The sequence below is a fragment of the Panthera pardus genome, unplaced genomic scaffold (genome assembly GCF_024362965.1).
Source record: "Panthera pardus isolate Hobbes unplaced genomic scaffold, ASM2436296v1 HiC_scaffold_16, whole genome shotgun sequence".
NCBI lineage: Eukaryota > Metazoa > Chordata > Mammalia > Carnivora > Felidae > Panthera > Panthera pardus.
The window spans coordinates 15888553-15903854 of NW_026526721.1; the positions used below are offsets into that span (position 1 = coordinate 15888553).

At 40.6% G+C, this 15302-nt stretch overlaps 1 protein-coding gene across 1 annotated transcript in view; it reads left to right on the plus strand.

Annotated features, from left to right (window-relative positions):
* The first annotated feature begins 10039 nt into the window (after positions 1-10039).
* LTN1 (listerin E3 ubiquitin protein ligase 1) overlaps positions 10040-15302 on the plus strand; it is a 63867-nt gene continuing 58604 nt past the window's right edge. The window contains exons 1-2 of the mRNA XM_019467801.2: positions 10040-10193; positions 15077-15280. Coding sequence (XP_019323346.2) covers positions 10152-10193; positions 15077-15280 — 246 coding nt within the window. The 5' untranslated portion in view covers positions 10040-10151. The remainder of the gene's footprint in view (positions 10194-15076; positions 15281-15302) is intronic.

Consider the following 15302-nt stretch of genomic DNA (forward strand, 5'->3'; position numbering starts at 1 on the left):
TGAAAAAGCCTATAGAGCAAAGGATCTGACATCCCTAGAAGCCTTCAAAGGGGCCAGATGATGCAGTTACTTTTAGCAGGACCAAAATGCTGAAACTTTTTCAGTCTTTGTACATTATTTTAATTTACATACCACATTTCTATGTACAGATAATCTCAAGTGTAACATACAAACAATGAAATTAAGTAGCTTTATAAGTTCTCTTCCTTGAGACCTTCTGTCAAATTTAGACATTAGATTATTAAGATATAGCAAGAGGGATGCCTGGGTGGCTCAGTCAGTTAAGCAGCCCACTTCAGCTCAGGTCATGATCTTGCGGTTTGTGAGTTCAAGCCCCACATAGGGCTCTGTGCTGACAGCTCAGAGCCGGGAGCCTGCTTCAGATTCTGTCTCCCTCTCTCTCTTCCCCTCCCCCACTTGCACACGTGCTCTCTCTCTCTCAAAAATGTTACAGAATTTTTTTCGGTAAAAAATGTTAGAGGCATAGGAAACATGGCTTCCTTAGACTATTACCAATGATTACATACTTGATATATAAACATCCTTAATAGGAAAAACTGCTTGTACATTTATTCCACAATGACAATCTATCACTGTATTAATTTGATCTATATCTTGAACTGGACATAATCTACAAAGAAATAATGTCAAATTCTGAAAATAAACTATTAGTACCAAATCAAACTAAGGTTAAAAGTTCAAAGGATTATTAGAAAATAAAAGTGTGGGCAGGAAACATTGTCCACATGTCCACTTTTACTTGTAAAAGTAATTCCTGTACAAACAATTCTTAAGTAATTTTTTTTTTAATTGTGAATTGTAAAATTAATCCCGTCAATCTTAGTTGAATTTGCACTAACAAAGTCAAAGTCACTGTTGTCATCTGCACATTAATTTGATAAACCGCCTTTTAACACAAAACTGCATCTGCTGCTGTGCAGAACTGATGACCACTTTTAGCACTAATATAAAAACTTCCAGACCTTTTTTTATGAAAGCTGTAGAGTAGGGTATGAGAGAAACCCAAAAATATGTCATTCGTGAAACTCCATAAAGACTGCAAGGCAGCTAAGAGTTTATGGCATTTCAGGACTGATGCGTGTTGCTTCCTAGGCACCCACCCCCTACAACAGCGATTACAACTATTTAGAACCAGCTGAGCCCATAAAAATTCTGCAAAGGGACACAATAAGCCTTCCGCGCGCGTAAGCACAATTTGGCAACCTGCTCCCGGCAGGATGGGGGCGGGAGGGAGGCACGTCTTTTGCCATCCCCACCAAACATCAAACATCACAGTCGGAACCCTTCTAGGAGCACGGAAGGCGAGCGACTGGCTACCTGCCGACACCCAGATCTCCAGAGGCCTTCAAATGCTCCGGGGCTTTGACCGACACCGTGGCCTTCCACTGACCCTGCACCTGGAGCGCGCGGCTCACCTGGAGCGCGGCTGGGACGGACCTAACGACGCTTCGCGCAGGCGCCCCACCCTTTTACCCACTTGCCTGGAAACTGCTAGCCCGGTGTCGGGGACCTTAGTGAGTGTGGGAGCCCGTGGGGCCGGTCGCGGAACCTCAGCTACCAGCGCTGCCTTGCGGCTGTGGGCGGAGGTTTTGGACCCAGGGCTGTAGTCCTAAACTGCGGGCTCACCCTTCTGCTGGGGATCTCGCAGCCAGACGGGGGCGGCCGTGCTGCCAGATGGGGTGCTGTTGTTATTGTTGTTGTTGTTTTGTTTTGTTTTTAACACTTAACTATCTTTGGGAAATGAGGTATCGGTCTGCATTCTTCTTCTGGGTGTCTCCAGGTTGCCGCAGCCGGGAGAATTGGTGGAACGATGCTCTCCGGGATCCGGGCGGTGTGCAGTCGAGGTCCACCATGTCTCCAGATTTTAACTAGGGAATTACCTAAATGGAGGTTTAATCCACCTCCAGCCCCTCACCCTACCCCCCACATTTGGCTGTTTGGATTTTGTAAATCTCTTCTGTCTTGCTCCCCACCCCCATATATAAATGCGTATGTAATACATTTTTATTAGAAAAGATGATCATTATAGGAAATGTAGACATAACTGGATATAAAACTCACCCTAAGGGGCGCTTGAGCGGCTCAGTCAGTTGAACCTCAAACCATTATTTCTGCTCAGGTCGTGATCCCAGGGTCGTGGGATCAAGCCCTTCCTTGGGCTCTGAACTGAGAGTGGAGCCTGCTTGGGATTGTCTCTCACCCTCACACTCTGCCCCTCTCCCCCACTGGCACATGCCTGCATTCCATCTCTCTCTCTCTCTCTCTCTCTCTCTCTCTCAAAATAAATAAAACCCACCCTAAGTCTGCCCCCAAGAAGACAACATTTTCTATTATATATATATTTTTTACTTATGTGTATATGTAGTATATTCTTTTTTTTTTTTTTTTTTTTAAGTTTATTTAGTTTTTGAGAGAGAGAGCGTGAGCAGGGCAGGGGCAGGGAGGGAGAGAGAAAGAATCCCAAGCTGGCTCTGCACTGTTAGCATTGAACCTGATGCAGGGCCCAACGGCACCAATGCTGAGATAATGACCCCCAACTGAAATCAAGTAGGACTCTTAACTGACTGAGCCACCCAGGCGCCCATGTGTTACTTTCTTTTTTAAGCAGTTAAATTATACTGCACATACTGTTTTGTATTGCCTTCTTTCATTAAACAATAGATTTTGGGGCATCTGGGTGACTCAGTGGTTAAGCATCCGGCTTCAGATCAGGTCATGATCTCCTGGTTCGTTGGTTTGAGTCCAGCGTCTGGCTCTGTGCTGGCAGCTTGGAGCCTGGAACCTGCTTCAGATTCTGTGTCTCCCTCTCTCTCTGCCCCTCCCCAGCTCATACTCGTTCGTGCCCTCTCTCTCTCTCTGTGCCTCCCCAGCTTATACTCGCTCGCGCTCTCTCTCTCTCTCTCAAAAATAAATGAAACTTTAAAAAATAATAATTAAGGGGCGCCTGGGTGGCTCCGTCGGTTAAGCGTCCGACTTCAGCTCAGGTCACGATCTCGCGGTCCGTGAGTTCGAGCCCCGCGTCGGGCTCTGGGCTGATGGCTCAGAGCCTGGAGCCTGCTTCCGATTCTGTCTCCCTCTCTCTCTGCCCCTCCCCCGTTCATGCTCTGTCTCTCTCTGTCCCAAAAATAAATAAACGTTAAAAAAAAAAAATTTAAAAAAAAATAATAATAATTAAAAAATAGATTTTAGATGTCTCAATGACATAGATTTTTCAACAACATTGTCAAAGAGAATTGTATTGCTGAGTGTACTGCAATTCAGCAATTCACTGTTATGAGGTCTTAACCTTTTTTGGTTTTTGTTTTATTTTTGTTTTCCAATCAACAAAGGTATGGGCATCTATTTTCTCTTCACCTTAGATTTCCAAAAGTGGAAATTCACTCTTAAGCCTTGGATTTGTCTTGTTAAATTGTACTTGTGAAAGATTAACAAATGAAAATTGCAATTGTTCTGAATTTTCCTTTTCTCCAGATTTTTGTCAACACTGATTATTATTATTTTATCAATTTTATAGATGAAAAATCTGCATTTTATGTTATTTTCATTTAACTCTTAGGGTGGGTCAATTATATATCTTTTGCAGTAAATGCCTGTTTATGTGTTACTTATTTTTACTTAACTGGGCAGCCTTAAATACTTATTTGTAAGAATTTGTTTAACAGTAAGCATATTAGCCCCCAGTTAATGTTGCAGATTTCCTCATTTGTCTACTTGTGTTTTCTGACATAGGAAAAAAAAACACTTTTTAATTTAATGTATTTAAATCCATCAGTAGTTTTCTTTATGGTTTTCTTTCTTTGGGGTATCAACTGAGAAGGCTTTCTGTTGCTTCAAAACCTTGGGAACTTTCCAGATGTAAACTCCCACTGGGGGGGACAGCAAGGGAAGGAAGAGACAGGCCACTCTAGGGTAGTAGTAGGTGGTAGCTGGTTTTTGTTCGGTTTGTTTGTTTTATGGGAGAATCATAGGGCATTTGTCTCACAGTCATGAGATTGAGTCTCCGGTCAGGCTTGGGATTCTCTCTGTCTCTGTCTCTGTCTCTCTCTCTCTCAAAATATATAAATAAACCTATTTTTAAAAAAATGCTTATCTGGCTTTGTGCCTTTCCAAGGACTGTCTCTTTACAGCAATCCTTTTGATAGATATAGTATGTGGATGTAGTATTATCTCACTTCACAGGTGATAAAACTGAGGATCAGTGAGGTTAAGTAAGATGTACAAATTTGCACCGTTAGTAAGTAGAAGAGCTGGGCTAGAAAGTCAGCATGAGCCCAGAACTTGTCTTTTCCCATTATTTCATTTTTCAGGCCAGAAACAGATATCTTTCCATTTATATTTTATGCTTCTCAGTAAATTTTCATGTTTTCCCCCCACATAGGAAATACACATTTCATTATTTTATTCTTGTTTTTTTCCATTATATTTCCCATTATTATTAGTCAAATCAATACCTGTACTAATACTGGATATTTATTTGAGATCTGACTGCATTTGTAAAGTGTTTTTGAGTACTTCTTTTATTAATATTCTTGTGTTTTTCAAATAGACAGACATAATTTGCCAACAATACTCCAATGGCGTATTTTCCAATATTTATACTACTTATTTGTTTTTAATATATTTTTGTGGTAGTTGGAACTACAGAATCAGCAATCAAGTAATTGAGTGCTGTTTGTTTCCCCTAAGTTTATGTTAATACTTATTATTTATTCGATAACTATTTACCTACTCTGGAATGGATAAAAGTGGACCCAGTCCTCATCAAGTTTGTATTCTGGTTTGAGAGTAAGGCATTTGACAACTATTGAGACTACTATTTCTTTCCGTTTGATAAGTAGAGCGATCCATGAGAATGCATACAACAGAACCTGACCCGGTTGAACTTGGGAAGAGTGTGGGATTTTGGACAGAGGGAGTGGCAAAGAAACTTTCACCCCAAAAGAGTAGCCTTAGTGAAGACCCTGAAGATGGAAAGTCTGTGACATGCCTAAGAGATGAAGTAGGCTAGTGGGGCTTGTGATTGACAAGTAATGAACAGGGTGGCGTGACAAGTTGGAGGGGTGGGCTGGAGCCATGTGATGCATGATCTTATAGGCCATTTTTATTTAAAAAAAAAAAAATCCTTCTAGCTGCAGCATGCATCCTAGATTGAAGAGGGAAAATGCACGTTTATAAACCAGTTAGGAGACTATTGCCAAGGAATGATTTTTGGCTTAGACAGTAGAGATGGTGATGGAGTTTGAAATGCAGAAACATTTGGGAGGTACTTAGGAGGTTAAGTTGTTAGGATTCTGAGGGGTTATTGAACAGAGGGAAAGGGAGAGAGGAAAAGGAAGGTTTATTCCAAAAGTGTAGTTTGTGAAAGTGGATTTACTGTGGTGCATGTTACCAAGATAAACAATACAAGACACCCAAGTTTGGGGGTAAAATTATTCCACTTTGGGGAGCTTGAATTTGAGTGTCCAAAAGACTTCAAATTAAGCCCTTTTTTATTTTAATTCTTTAAAAAACAATTTAAACATTTACTTTTGGGGCGGGAGGGGCAGAAAGAGGGAGACAGAGGATCCAAAGCAGGCTCCACCTTGTGAGCACAGAGCCCAGTTTGAGGCTTGAACCCATGAACCATGAGATTATGATCTGAGCTAAAATCAAGAGCCACCCAGGCACCCCTTAAAATGTTTTCTACTGTTTATTTTTGAGAGAGAGCACCCATGACCTGAACCGAAGTTGGTTGCTCAACCGACTGCGCCACCCAGGTGCCTAAGCCTTCCAATAGAGATTGCGTCTGTAGGTCTGGACTGGATATAAATTTGGGAGAAAAGTTGTGAATATGGATGAAATTTCTTAAGCAGAGACTATGGATGAAGAGAGCAAATGGCCTGAATGGAATCCTGAGGGACTCCAATATTCAATATTTGAAAGCTCCGTAGAGGCAAATGAGTCATCAAAGGAAACCAAGGAAAGGAAGATTACGAGAAAAAGTCTGAAAGTATGGTATCAGTAACCTAGAGAGTATTTTATAGATACACTCAAATTTCTGCTCCTACCCCTTACTCCACTGGACTTGTTGAAGCAAATCCCAGACATCATATCTTTTTATCTGTACGTTCCGATGTGTGTCTCTATAAAGATGTATTTAAAATGTTTTTTAATGTTTATTTTTGAGAGAGAGAGAGCATGACCGGGGGTTGGGGGCCAGAGAGAGAGGGAAACACAGAATCCGAAACAGGCTCCAGGCTCTCAGCTGTCATCTCAGAGTCCAACTGGGGGTTCAAACTCATGAACCGTGAGATCATGACCTAAACCAAAGTCGGATGCTTAACCTACTGAGACACAAAGGCACCCCTCTATTTTTAAGTTTTTGAGGAACCTGCATACTGTTTTCCAGAGGGCTACACCAGTTTATATTCCCATGAACAGTGCAAAAGGGTTCCCCTTTCTCCACATCCTGGCCAACATCTATTGTTGCCTGAGTTGTTAATTTTAGCCAATCTGACCAGTGTGAGGTGGTACCTCATTGTGGTTTTGATTTGTATTTCCCTGATGATGAGTGATGTTGAGCATCTTTTTATGTGTCTGTTAGCCATCTGGATGTCTTCTTTGGGAAAGTGTCTATTCGTGTCCTCAGCCCATTTCTTCACCAGATTATTTGTTTTTTTGGGTGTTGAGTTTGATAAGTTCTTTATAGATTTTGGGTACTAACTTTATCTGATATGTCATTTGCAAATACCTTCTCCCATTCTGTCATTTGTCTTTTAGCTTTGCTGATTGTTTCCTTCGCTGTGCAGAAGTTTTATTTTGATGATGTCTCAATGGTTCAGTTTTGCTTTTATTTCCCTTGCCTCTGGAGGGAAATACCTGGTAAGAAGTTGCTGTGACTGAGGTCAAAGACATTGTTGCCTATTTTCTCCTCTAAGATTTTGATGGCTTCCTGTCTTACGTTTAGGCCTTTCATCCATTTTGAGTTTATTTTTGTGTATGGGGTAAGAAAGTGGTCCAGGTTCATTCTTCTGCATGTCACTGTCCAGTTTTCCCAGCACCACTTGCTGAAGAGACTGTCTTTATTCCATTGGATATTCTTTCCTGCTTTGTCAAAGATTAGTTGGCCATATGTTTATGAGTCCATTTCTGGGTTCTCTGTTCTGATTAACCTATGTGTCTGTTCTTGTGCCAGTACCATACTGTCTTGATGATTACAGCTCTGTAATAGAGCTTGAAGTCTGGAATTGTGAGGCCTCCAGCTTCGGTTTTCTTTTTCGGGATTGCTTTGGCTATTTGTGGTCTTTTCTGGCTCCATATAAATGTTAGGAGTGTTTGTTCCTGCTCTGTGAAGAATGTGATGTTATTTTGTTGGGATTGCTTTGAATATGTAGATTGCTTTGGGTAGTATTGACATTTTAGCAATATTTGTTCTTCCAATCCACGAGCATGGAATGTTTTCCCATTTTTTCATGACTTCTTCAATTTCTTTCATAAGCCTTCTATAGCTTTCAATGTATAAATTCTTCATCTCTTTGGTTAGTTTTATTCCTAGGTATTTTATGGCTTTTGATGCAATTGTAAATGGGATCGATTCCTTCATTTCTCTTCCTGCTACTTCGTTATTGGTGTATAGAAATGCAACCTATTTCTGTACATTGATTTTATATCCTGTGACTTTGTTGAATTCATGGATCAGTTCTAGAAGTTTTTTGGTGGCGTCTTTGGGTTTTCCACATAGAGTATCATGTCATCTACAAAGAGTGAAAGTTTGACTTCCTCTTTTCCAATTTGGATGCCTTTTATTTCTTTGTGCTGTCTGATTGCTTAGGCTAGAACTTCCAACACTAGGTTGAATAACAGTGGTGAGAGTGGAACATCCTTGTTGTTTTCCTTACCTTAGGGAGAAAAGCTCTCAGTTTTTCTCCATGGAGGATGATGTTGGCAGTGGGTCTTTTGTATATGGTATAAATTTTATCTCAATCCTTGTTTTTCCATTTTTTAAATTTATTTTTTAGGTAACCTTTACACCCAACACGGGGCTTGAGCTCACAATTCCAAGATCAAGAGTTGCATGCTTGGGGCACCTGGGTGGCTCAATTGGTTGAGCTTCCTGTCTCTTGATTTTGGCTCAGGTCATGTGGGATTGAGCCCCACGTCAGGCTGAGTGCTAGACCTGGAGCCAGCTTAAGATTCTCTCTTTCCCTCTGCCCCTCTCCTCCTCTCACACTCTGTCTCTCTAAGAAAAAAGAAAAAGAAAAAGAAAAAGAAAAAGAAAAAGAAAAAAGAGTTGCATGCTCTACTGACTGAGCAAGCCAGGCACCCCTATCTTAAACCTTTTCATTTTATATTTGTATTTTTTTTCTTAGTTCCCAATGGCATTAACATAATTACATATTTGCTTTTTTAAATCAAATAGGAATTTGGATGAAAACTCATCCTTTTCAAGTAGAATTCTATGAGTTTTGACAAATGCACATAGTTGTAACCATTACCTCAATCAAGATACAGAATATTTTCATCACTTTCCAGAATTCCGTGTATCTTTGTAATAATTACTTATTTGATTTGATTTCACAATAATAGTACTGACACTATTATGCTATTATAATTAATGAAAATAGTTTAAGAATTTTTTAAGTGTTTTTGTCAGGTATATTCCATATAGATATATAGTCAAATAAATGTGCTCTAGAGTCCACTGAAATAATTCCTCTTTGTGTTACAAAGCCATCAACTTTGTTGATATACAGGTGTATTTGTTTCACTTTGCTTTTTTTAGGGACAGTTTCTAAATTTTTTTACTTTTGTGCTAAAATCCTGTGAAGTATTTGATTCTGAATTCCAGTCTACAGAATAAGCTATATTTAGAGAAGTCTGGAGCTCAGAGGAAGTGTCCCACGGAACTAGGAATCAGACATCTCAGAGGAAGGTTCCTGCCTGGCTGCCACTGCTGGTACTCCTGAGGTGCACAATAAGGGTGATAGATTCTTGGAAAAAAGAAAAAGATGCAGAGTGAAACCAACTGCCCCTAAATGAATTGATGCTGCTGGAGCAAAGCAGTGCTGCTGGTTTGATGCTAACAGAACGGAGCAAGTCGCTTCTTATGTCAGTATCGTTCTAGTCCCCACTGTTGATGGAGTCTAACAGGAAGCCAGTTGAATAAAGGAGAAATAGTTTGTATAAAGGGGTGAATGTGTGGACATGAGATACAATAACTAGCAACATTGAAAAAGCAAAATCACTTAGTACAAGATCTGTACATTTCAAATTTTTATAGACTTCCAAAAACTGCACTTAACTTTTGATTATGAAAGGGGGGGATTTAGAGAATATTACCTGGAGCATAACTTCTCAAGTTTTGTTTTTTTTTAACTTCTCAAAATTTAACAAGACCTGGGAATCATGTTAAAAATGCAAAATCTGGGGGTGCCTGGGTGGCTCAGTCGGTTCAGCTCACGATCTCACGGTTTGCGGGTTCAAGCCTCGCTTGGGGCTCAGTGCTGACTGAACTAGCTCCAAGCCTAGAGCCTGCTTCCATTCTGTGTCTCCCTCTCTCTCTCTCTCTGTCTCCCCTCCCCCCACTTGTGTTCTGTCTGTATCTCTCTCTCAAAAATAAATAAACATTAAAAAATGCAAAATCTGATTCAGTAGTCCTTTGGTGGATCTGACAGTTTGCATTTCTAATAAATGCCCAGGTGATGCTAATGACTGCATTTTAGAAGGTTTAACATTTTGCTATCTTTCCACAGCCACGACCATGTCATTCGTCTGCTACCATAGGAGAAAAATGCCCCGTTCGTGACTGACACCAGTTTCCTACCCACTAAATAGGGGACAAACCTAACCCCCGGACAGCGCGAAAGGCAGGATTTGGAGCACCGGTGCTCGGCTTGGCCTCTTATTGGGCATGGATGACGTCACTCGGCCAGGCGTGGCTCTAGTTGTGACGTTTCCCAAGGCGGATGGTCAAGGACGCGGCGGAAGGCGGGAGCGGAAGTGAGGAGGCGGGAGGGCGGGGTGGGTGGCGGAAGGGGAGGGCCGGGGAAGTCGCTCCAGTGGGTCCTTTTCCGGCGCTGGGGGCCGGAAGTTGTGGCCCGGCGGTGTCAACCTGGGAGCTGCAGTCTGGGAGTGTGGCTGAGACCGCGACCATGGGCGGGAAGAACAAGCAGCGGACCAAGGGGAACCTGAGGGTGAGTGCGAAGTGGCCCGGCCGACCGGGAGGAGTTCTTCTCTCGAAGCGGCTGGCTGCACCACGCGCGCGGCCGGAGGGCTTGTGGAGCGCGGTTGTGGGGAGGCGTGTGTTTGCGTGTCGAGTGTGACCTCCCGGTTGTGTGTGCGTCCCCACGAGCGGGATGGGTTGCCTCCGAGGAGATTGGGGATTTGCGAGAGAAAAGATGGTCCATGCTAGAGCTGTCTCCGCCTGAGCACAGACCCCAACAGTTTCCATTAAGAAATGGTTCAGTGTCTGTCTCAACTGGAAGGTTACCTGGCCGGGGTAGCAGGGGTTCGGGTGGGGGGAGTGGCGTTAGGAACAAGGGAGTTGGGTAGGAAGCATTTAAAGTGAGCCTGGTGTGCGGGGCATCTCGATTCATGTCGCCCATTTGCTCAAAAACCTGGGGCTCCCCACATTCCTCGGGGTAAAGGCCAAATCCCCTACGATGGTATGTGGCCTGCCTTTGGCCCCTTCCTGTCTCTGGCACCATCTTCAACGTCCTCCTCCTCGCTCCCTCCATCCAGCCACACTGACCTCGTCACCGAGCCTTGACCTTGCCTGGCAGGCTCCCCAACGCTCTTTTGTTAGGTGGCTGCAAATATTGCCGGAGACACCCCGTTGAGCTCTCTCATGATCGCCTGGTTTTAAATTGTAGCCCTCCTCCCACTCCCTGTGCTCCTTTCCTGATTTATCTTACTCCTTTGCACTTAGGACTTCTCACATACCGTGTAATTTACTGTCTCCCTTTATTTAGTGTCTTGCTTCCCTGGGATGTAAGTATTATGAAGTCAGGTGTTTTCATGAAGGCTGTTGTTATTCTAGGAGCCTAGGACGAGGATTGGCATAGAGTAGACGCTAGCTAAATACTGTTTGAAGAATACCCACAAGTGGATTAAACCTACATGATTAGGGATGTCATAATGTATTTTTATGGTACTAGGTTTGTTATGGCACAGTCCAATTTTATGGGAGTGCTTTTTCCCTGTTTCTGATCAAATTCTAGTGATATCAGTACAACATTGTCTTAGATCTGTCATTTAGTCTTTTTGGCAGACAGTACCAACAATAATAGTGACTTGCCTTGTGCGGGTACTGCGTTAAACACTTGCATTCTCATTGGATTTTAATTTTTTTATTTAAATAATTTTCTTGTTTTATTTTTTAAGTATTCCAAATATGAGGGAAAGTTGCAAAAATATTAGAGTGACAAGCCGTATGTTCTTTACCTAGAATCACCAGTTGTTAATATTTGGTGACACTTGTTTTCTCTCTCTAAATATGTGTGTTTTGCCGAACCATATGAGAACTAGTTGCATACATCATGACACTTAGCTCCTAAGTACTTCAGCAGGTATATTCTAAACAAATGCCATTCTTCTACATAACCTTGAGCAATTACAACATGCGGAAAATTTAACTTCGGTAAAATACTATTATCTAATAACGTAGAACACTATTTAGATTTCTGTAGTCATCTCAATAATGTTCTCTATAACTTGTTATCAGATATAGCATTTTAAAAAACACCGAAGAGTCATAAAACATAAAAAAAAACAAAAAAAAAAACAAAAAAAAACACAAAACACCGAAGGTCCAATCAAGGATGGAGTGATTCCATTCAGTTATTGTTTAGTTCTAGGTAGTTTTCCCGTGTTTTTGTTGTTTTTTTTTCTGCTGCTGCTTCTTCTTTTCTGAGGGTAGTTCTTCTATAACACGGACAGTCTGGAAAACTCTAGGCCCCTTGTTTTACTTAATTTAGAATTGTCTAATTGTTCCTTTGATTAGATTCAGGTTAAACAATTTTTGATAGGAATGCTCCATAGGTGATGTAGCATCATCAGTGGATTGGGTGCACATGATGCTTGCGTGTCTTATTAGTGATGTTATTTAATCACTTGGTTAATGTGATGTCCATTATAAGAGTATCTTTTTCTACTGGCTATTAGCAAATAACACTGGGAGTGGTATTTTGAGACTGAGAATAACCTGTTCTCTCACAAACTTTCACTTAATTGTTTTAGCATCCTTTGTTGATTTCTTGCTGCAATCAATTTTAATGGTTTAAAAACTATATTTAATTTTGACAGTAACCCAAGTAACAGCTTAGTTGCTATTTTTTTTTTCTTCATTTTAAAGATAATGGTTCGGAGGCTTAGAGAAATTAATTTACCTACGTTCATTAGCCAGGAAGTTGCATAGTTGAGGTTTGAACCTCAGAGTGGCAGTCTTTCATTCAACAGAAGACTTTGAGTACTGAATGCCATGTGTTCAAAGATGATAGACAGATGTTTCTTATTCTTGAACTGTAAGTCTGATGAGAGACCTATAAGTAAGCAAATGATTATAATGTATTAAAGAACTATGATACAGGTGTGAGTAGAAAGAAAACAGTGGAACAGAAAAAGAATGGTACTTGACCTGCGGGAGACAAAGGTTGAAAACAAGAGTGTGTTTTGAAAGATGAATAAGAGTTTGTCAGGCAATGGAAAGAAAGAAAAGGCTTTCAGGCAAAGAGAAGAGATTGCACAAATATCAGATTGTGAAGGGCATAACCTATTCAGAGAACTGTGAATTCACTTTGGGACTGGAACATCAGTGGTGGCAGCAAAATTGGGAGAGGAGGGGAGGACCTGTGACAAGGGAAGAAAAGAGTGTTGGGAGATACGCCGTGGAGGCCAGATGCTGAAAGATCTTGTAAATCTTCCAGAGTTTGGCCTTGAAACTGTAGAGTCAGGATTGCCACCTCAGATACCTCTAGAAGACAGGCACAAGGGAGTGAAGTAGGGGCGTGCCTGGGTGGCTTAGTCAGTTAAGCGTCCAGCCCAGCTCTTGGTTCTGGCTCAGGTCACGATCTCACAGACGGTTGTGAGATCCAGCCCTGCGTCTGGCTCTCTGCTGACAGCGTGGAGCCTACTTGGAATTTTCTCTCTTCCTCTCTGCCCCTCCCCTGCTCATGTGCGCTTTCTCTCTCTCTCTCTCTCTCTCTCTCTCTCTCTCTCTCTCAGTAAATAAAAAAAAAAAAGAAGCGCATGTAGTATAAGGAATAAAATCAAGGTTCTTAATTTTTGAACTGTGGGTATAAGCATTTAATATACAGTAGAGGAAGTAATAAGAAACAGTAACTATTTGAAGCTCAAAGTAAACATTGAATAAAAAGACACAATTAGCCTATTTTAAAAATAATTTGTTACTTTACCATCGGAAATTGGAAATCTCATACCTTTCTTCACCCAGTTACCTCTAGCAGCTCTGGTATTTCAGGTCAGTTCAGAATTTAGCCTTGACTCCTTCAGCTTTTAGCATTAACTAGTTTTTTATACTAGTTCATTATTCTGTTTTAGAATAAAACTTTACAAATGGTATTATAGATAAAATTCTGATGTCCCAGTGTCTTCATACTTAGTTTTCAACATTGTATTATAATTCACTAACTTCCTTTGTAGCTCTTTATTGATGTACCAATATTGAGAAAGGCAAACTGAATAATGTTAGTTCATTTTAATAAAGTTCCAAAATAGAGAACTTTTTTTGAAATTAGTCTTAAATGCTACTATTTTGAAAAAAAATGTAATTCATGTTATCATTTTCATTTCTGGTCATTCAGTTTAGAAAGTAGCCGAGATTATTCCTTGACAAATGAGTTTCCCAAACACACTTTTGCTAGGTATGAGCAAATTGAATCACCTTTCAGCCATTCTTTTAGAGAGGTCAGGAACAGATGAATACGTGGGTTGTAACGTCATGCTAGACATTGAACTGAGGCATTTTTCTATTAGCTAACAATGGATATGTTAGTTTCTTTAGCAGTTTAAATGTTTTCTTTATCGCAATCTATTAACTTTTTGTACTAGGAAGCTACTATATTGTGTATCGATTTAACAAACCACAGGCTATGGTTCAAAGGAATGTATCATATATCCTGACCATTGTATTGATTTTATGTCCATAGTAATATAATTTGTGACCATTATAGCTCAAAGAAGTTAGAGTAACTTTGGGTATGTAGAAATGAGTGTGTCTGCCCTCAAGGAACTCCTAGTCTTAGAAATAGCTATCATTAGATTGGTCCCATGGTGATTGTTTAATAAATGTTTGTTGAATGGATGAAAAGATATAATTCATTTATGAATCAATTTTATATCATTACATAGTACACATTTGTGTGTATATACTCTTTATACAAATTTGGAAATTAATTTTATAAAGTAGTATTTATTCTTACTGTATGTGATGCATTCTGAGTTTTAACATTTTATTCTATTTTTTTGAAATGCTGTCTTGACCCATTAAGTTAATATCATGAGCCACTAATGGATTGTATCCAGTTTGATAAACATTTTTCTGATGTTTAGCAAACCAGAAAATGGTTCCTAGGATAATTATTAATAGATTCTTAGTGATGGGAACATTGCAGTGGATGAAATCTTAGGCTAGGAAATAAAAAGTTCTTGGGGCTCCTGGGTCACTCAGTCAGTTAAGCTTTCGCCTCTTAATTTCAGCTCAGGTCATGATCTCTTGATTCACGAGATCAAGCCCCATATTGGGCTCTGCACTGTCAGCATAGAGCCTGCCTGGGATTCTCTCTTTTTCTGTGCCCCTCCCCTAGTCGTGTGTGTGTGTGTGTGTGTGTGCGTGTGTGTGTGTGTGTACACGTGTACACTCATGCTCTCTCTCTCAAAATAAATAAATTTTAAAAAACATTTAAAAAGAGAGGCTTTATTAAAAAAAAAAAACTAGCAAACAAAACTTCTCAAATAAAAGCTTGTTCCTCTCTGGGAATTGTGAAGGATAAGAACTCAAAATTAAATTTTGAACTCTCCTAGACTCTGAATCTCCCCCCGCCCCCCACTTTCTTATCAGCCTTCAAACAGTGGCCGAGCTGCAGAACTCCTTGCCAAAGAACAGGGAACAGTGCCTGGATTTATTGGTTTTGGAACGTCACAGAATGACCTCGGCTATGTTCCTGCTATTCAGGGAGCTGAAGAAATTGACAGTCTTGTAGATTCTGATTTCCGAATGGTGCTGCGGAAACTTTCTAAGAAAGATGTCACAACAAAGTTAAAAGTAAGTTTTATGTTGTTTTTTA